General features: G+C 35.4%; 1 protein-coding gene across 1 annotated transcript; it reads left to right on the plus strand.

Moving 5' to 3' along the window:
• Positions 1–2,653: 2,653 nt before the first annotated feature.
• On the plus strand, positions 2,654–5,359 carry LOC142642983 (3-hydroxy-3-methylglutaryl coenzyme A reductase-like). Its single transcript, XM_075817455.1, has 3 exons — positions 2,654–3,983; positions 4,134–4,480; positions 4,830–5,359. The coding sequence occupies exons 1-3, from the start codon at positions 2,807–2,809 to the stop codon at positions 5,070–5,072; spliced, it is 1,767 nt and encodes a 588-aa protein (XP_075673570.1). The 5' UTR covers positions 2,654–2,806; the 3' UTR covers positions 5,073–5,359.
• Positions 5,360–6,173: the final 814 nt, after the last annotated feature.

Consider the following 6,173-nt stretch of genomic DNA (forward strand, 5'->3'; position numbering starts at 1 on the left):
TCGTTGTACCCTTAAATCAAAATCATTAGGTATTTTGTTTTTGAGAAACAAGATTATTTAGAATTTTTTGAGTATATGATTATATCTTTAGATATGTGTAGTCCCTGATTTCTTGCATGCACACACGAAGATATTAGTATGAGCTACTTTGTTGTAACTAGATGTTCCAATCAAATTGATATTCACCTTAAATTATTATAAGTTATATATAATTATCAGCAAAACAAATTATAGATTATATATAATAAAAGTGAAAATAAGGAGTAGTTTTGAAGTTTGAACATATTTATATTTTGGTATTTTGAGATAAGAAAGGAACATGCTTTAATTTAGTTGTATTTGTAAGGAGAAAAAAGAGGAGGAGGACAAAGACAAATAGCAGAAGCGATGGGAGTGAGAAAGGGAAAGGAAAGAGACAATAAATCATAATTTCACTAGAAAAGAAAAAACAACATAAAATATTAAAATATTTTATTATTTCTTAACCAATCTGCATCACTTTGACTCAAACACCCCTCAGTTTTCATTCTGTGTTTAACATGTGTGAAAAAATAATGAAAACTCGTTTTTAGAGGTGAGAGTTACTTCCTAAAATTCTAAAATAAATAAATTTATTCCTAAAATTCTATTATTAAAAATAAATAAATTTTATCCTTGATATTTTAGTAGAGAAGAAAATTATATTATCGCATAATTTGTAATTGCAAAAAAAGAAAAAAAAAAGAAAAGAAACATTTGAGCATGACCTTTTAATACTAATTAGTTATATGTAAAAAAATATAGATTAATTGCATTAATGAAAAAATCCTACATCAAGATATTGTATTCATGAAAGGATCTAACATCAACATATAAGTAATAAAATGAGGAGATTTCTCCAAACAACACTATGCATTCAACTTATCGTTGTACCCTTAAATCAAAATCATTAGGTATTTTGTTTTTGAGAAACAAGATTATTTAGAATTTTTTGAGTATATGATTATATCTTTAGATATGTGTAGTCCCTGATTTCTTGCGTGCACACATGAAGATATTAGTATGAGCTACTTTGTTGTAACTAGATGTTCCAATCAAATTGATATTCACCTTAAATGATTATAAGTTATATATAATTATCAGCAAAACAACTTAAATTATATATAATAAAAGTGAAAATAAGGAGTAGTTTTGAAGTTTGAACATATTTATATTTTGGTATTTTGAGACATGAAATGAATATGCTTTAATTTAGTTGTATTTATAAGGAGAAAAAGGAGGAAGGGGACAAGGACATATAACAAAAGCGATGGGATTAAGAAAGAGACAATAAATCCTAGTTCCACTAGAAAAGAAAAAACAACATAAAATATTAAAATATTTTATTATTTCTTAACCAATCTACATCACTTTGACTCAAACACCCCCCAGTTTTCATTCTGTGTTCAACACGTGTGAAAAAATAATGAAAACTCGTTTTTCGAGGTGAGAGTTACTTCCTAAAATTATAAAATAAATAAATTTTATTCCTAAAATTATATTATTAAAAATAAATAAATTTTGTACTTGGTATTTTAGTAGAGAAGAAAATTATATTGTCGCATCATTTGTAATTGCAAAAAAAGAAAAAAAGAAAAAAGAGCATGAGCTTTTAATAGTAATTATTTATATGTAAAAAAGATAGATTAATTGCATTAATGAAAAAAATCCTACATCAAGATATTGTATTAATGAAAAGATCTGACATTAATATATAAGTAATAAAATGAGGAGATTTCTCTAGATAACACTATGCATTCAACTTATCGTTGTACCCTTAAATCAAAATCATTAGGTATTTTTTTTTTTTTGTTGAGACACAAGATTATTTAGATCTTTTTGAGTATATTATTATATCTTTAGATATGTGTAGTCCTTGTTTTCTTGTGCGCACACATGAAGATATTAGTATGAGCTACTTTGTTGTAACTAGATGTTCCAATTAAATTGATATTCACCTTAAATTATTATAAGTTATGTATAATTATTAGCAAAACAACTATAAATTATATATAATAAAAGTGAAAATAAGGAGTAGTTTTGAAGTTTTGAACATATTTATATTTTGGTATTTTGAGATAAAAAAGGAACATACTTTAATTTAGTTGTATTTGTAAGGAGAAAAAGGAGGAAGGGGACAAGGACAAATAACAGAAACGACGAGAGTAAGAAAGAGAAAGGAAATAGACAATATTGGGGTTGGAGAAAGTTAGCCACCGTTTGAATACAAATAAAAAAATGAAAATTATTTCACTATTTAGCTTATTTTTGTTACTATTTGTGAGCTTCATTACACTTTTTAGTACTATTTATAAACTCTACCAAACCATTTCAGCTAATTTTTATCTTTATCCTAACCAAACCTACCTTAATTGTAATGCAACGATTATTTACACTCAATCAAACTCCTCAATTGATGTGGTAGTAGGTGAGAGCGAGGAAGCCTAATTGCAAATGCAAGGCTTTGACTCAAACACCCCCATTCTGTTCTCACCACGTGTTAAAAATAATGAAAGCTCGTTCGTTTTTGGAGGTGAGCGGGTTACTTCCTAGCTCCTACGCTACCATCTCTCGTACGTGTGAGGCCTACACATGACATGACGACGCGAAAAGCAAACACCCGAATCAAAATCCTATAAATAACTCGCTCCTTGCTTCTTGCCTAAGCACTCGCTCATCCATTCAGACTCAACTACCACCTCACTCTCTTAACAAAACCAATCACTCCTCCCCCTTTTAGGATTCGCCGCCGGCGGTTTCCTTTTCTATTCGCCTCCTCCATTTCTCGATGGATTCCCGCCGGCGATCGACCTCCAAAGCCACCGCCGCCGCCCCACCACACATGAAAATGGGAGTGGGTCTACATCAACATCATAACGACAAAGAGCTCAAGGCCTCAGACGCTTTGCCACTCCCACTTTACCTCACCAATGCTGTCTTCTTCACTTTGTTTTTCTCTGTGGTCTACTTCTTGCTCACTCGCTGGCGCGAGAAGATTCGTAACTCCACCCCTCTTCATGTCCTTAACTTGTCCGAGATCGTTGCCATCTTCGCCTTCATCGCTTCCTTTATCTACCTCCTCGGTTTCTTTGGAATCGATTTTGTCCAGTCGATTCTTCGACCTTCCACTGATCTCTGGGCTAACGAGGATGAAATCGACGATGCCCAGAACACAGACGAAATCATTCTTAACGAAGACTCTCGTAAAGTCCCTTGTGGTGCTGGGCTCGATTGCTCACCTCCTCAGATCGTAAACAAGGCAATCATCTCTCCTCCTTCCTTGATACCTACGGTGCTGAGCGAAGAGGATGAGGAGATCATCAACTCAGTCGTGAAAGGATCGACACCGTCTTACACTCTCGAGTCAAAACTCGGAGATTGTAAGAAAGCCGCGGCGATTCGACGAGAGGCGCTTCAGAGAATCTCTGGCAAATCATTATCTGGGTTGCCTCTCGAGGGGTTCGATTACGAATCTATACTTGGCCAGTGCTGCGAGATGCCAGTGGGTTATGTTCAGATCCCAGTTGGTATTGCAGGACCACTTTTGCTCGATGGGATAGAGTACTCTGTTCCCATGGCTACCACAGAGGGTTGCTTGGTGGCAAGCACAAACCGTGGGTGCAAAGCTATTCACTTGTCAGGTGGGGCCGCTAGTGTTTTGTTGAAGGATGGTATGACCAGAGCTCCTGTGGTTAGGTTCGCTTCAGCTAAAAGGGCTGCTCAGCTGAAGTTCTTCTTGGAGAACCCCAACAATTTCGAGAACTTGTCTATGATTTTCAACAAGTCCAGCAGATTTGCTAGGCTTCAGAATATTAAGTGTACTATGGCTGGCAAGAATCTCTACATGAGATTCACTTGCAGCACCGGTGATGCCATGGGCATGAACATGATCTCCAAAGGTGTCCAAAACGTCTTGGATTATCTCCAGAATGATTTCTCGGACATGGATGTTATTGGCATCTCTGGTAAGTCCAAATTGGATTTGTAAAGTTTGCACCTTTAGTCACATGATTGATTTATTTAAGCCAAAACTTAGGTACTGTATAATTATGTGGTTGAATTCAATTGGGTCTGTATCATTATTGAATTAATTGTTTTCAACTTGGGTTTTGCAGGAAACTTCTGTTCGGACAAGAAGGCAGCTGCAGTGAACTGGATTGAGGGGAGAGGCAAGTCTGTGGTTTGTGAGTGTGTGATAAAGGGTGAGGTGGTGAAAAAGGTGCTCAAGACTAATGTGGCGGCCTTGGTGGAGCTCAACATGCTCAAGAACCTGACTGGTTCAGCTATGGCTGGAGCTCTTGGGGGCTTCAACGCACATGCTAGTAACATTGTTGCTGCTGTGTACATAGCCACCGGCCAAGACCCAGCACAGAATGTGGAGAGCTCTCACTGTATTACCATGATGGAAGCTGTTAATGATGGACAGGATCTTCACGTCTCTGTCACTATGCCTTCTATTGAGGTAAATTTCCTGTCACATCAACACTATTTCCATCACAAGGTCAAATTTTTAGGTTTGCGTGAAGGAAAAGATGCTATGTTTTTATAAGATTTTTCTGTATTCCACCTGATTTCAAATCAGAAAGACACAAACAGTTCTTTACTCACTATCATATATTAGGATTTTTGGAGAGAGAAGTTGTTTTCTCTCTCTCACACACGCATATATATATATATATATATATATAGTAGCTTGTTGAATCACTTTCAATCACATATCATGCCCAATTTTTTGGTATTTAGATGTTAATGGTGCTGAGAATATGCTGGTCCATAATATTTGAAACCTGACATGGCTTTCTTCTTCTCAGGTTGGTACAGTTGGTGGAGGTACCCAGCTTGCTTCTCAGTCAGCATGCTTGAATCTGCTTGGGGTGAAAGGTGCAAACAGAGAATCAGCAGGATCAAACGCAAGACTACTGGCCACCATTGTAGCTGGTTCTGTGCTGGCTGGGGAGCTCTCCCTTATGTCTGCTCTGGCAGCAGGGCAGCTTGTTAGGAGCCATATGAAATACAATAGGTCTAGCAAGGATGTTTCTAAAGTTTCCTCTTAAAGGAAACAGATGTAAGAATACCCCCATGGGCATGAACATGATCCAGATGTAAGATGTTTATGACCTTGATACAAGTCAACTGTCAATTAGACATGGAGACTTGGAGGGACATGATTGGAAAATTTAACAGCATAAAATACATAGCAGACCCAAGCAGCAAAGAAGTCTGTTTGTATATTTTTTTTTTTTATAAATTCTGTTCCCCCCCTTTTTTTTTTTTGTTAATTTCAAGTTATGTAACAAAAGTATCTGCAAATTGTGAAATATGATGGAAAAGTTTAGTATCATTTCATTCTTTGAATATTATACTCAGTTCTGTTTTACTTGAGTTTCTTGCACCATAAAATATTCATAAAGGAAGAGAAAATTGTGTGATATGAAGAAATTTTTTTGGTGTTACTGCCCGTAAGGTTATGTATTAGATGGATCACGTCACTTGTCCACTCTTATTTGTTTAACATTCTATTAAGAAATTCTCATCTACCCAACTGAATCATTTTATGATAAAGAATTTAAATAGAAATTGATTATTGACTTAACAATTTTAAACATATAAAATATTGTTTTAGTTGTATAATGGATAAATGACATGATCTATCAAAAAAATTATATAATTTCTCGTGTTACTCGTGACAATTCGATTGCCATGAGTTCCTGTCTGTATATCAAGAAAGTTTAAAGGGAGAAAATTGCGTCTCTGGCCAAATTTGGATTTCTTGTAATATTGGGCCAATTGACAATTCAATATAGGAGAGTGATAGCAGAGGGAGACTTCTATTAGTTCTATATGCTATCTTAATGCAGTGAAACTTGCACGTCATATAGCAAAAATTGGTAGTTCCCTCTCCAAGATTCCGGGTAAATGAATGTCGTTTTCTTTTACTAGTTCATTTCTTGTTCAAACTGTCGCTCAAGGTCACTGTTGTGTCTATCTTTCATCTGATCATGTGTTGTAATTGTCCAAAACCCAACCCAGGTACTAGGAAAATCATTTCCCCAACCCTGTTTGATTTATGCGAAACTGAGTGTGACTGTTCAAAAGGCGCTTAATTTTTCAATAAACCGAGAGTTTCACTACCTAAAAGTTGGCTTTTAGCCAAG

Source organism: Castanea sativa, chromosome 7 (genome assembly GCF_040712315.1).
Source record: "Castanea sativa cultivar Marrone di Chiusa Pesio chromosome 7, ASM4071231v1".
NCBI classification, from domain to species: Eukaryota; Viridiplantae; Streptophyta; class Magnoliopsida; order Fagales; family Fagaceae; genus Castanea; species Castanea sativa.

Bases quoted from the DNA above. Each gene is read 5' to 3' on its own strand.
- LOC142642983 (XM_075817455.1), top strand. From the start codon at position 2,807: ATGGATTCCCGCCGGCGATCGACCTCCAAAGCCACCGCCGCCGCCCCA. The intron at 3,984-4,133 runs GTAAGTCCAAAT...TGGGTTTTGCAG, and splicing joins GGATGTTATTGGCATCTCTG to GAAACTTCTGTTCGGACAAG. The intron at 4,481-4,829 runs GTAAATTTCCTG...TCTTCTTCTCAG, and splicing joins TCACTATGCCTTCTATTGAG to GTTGGTACAGTTGGTGGAGG.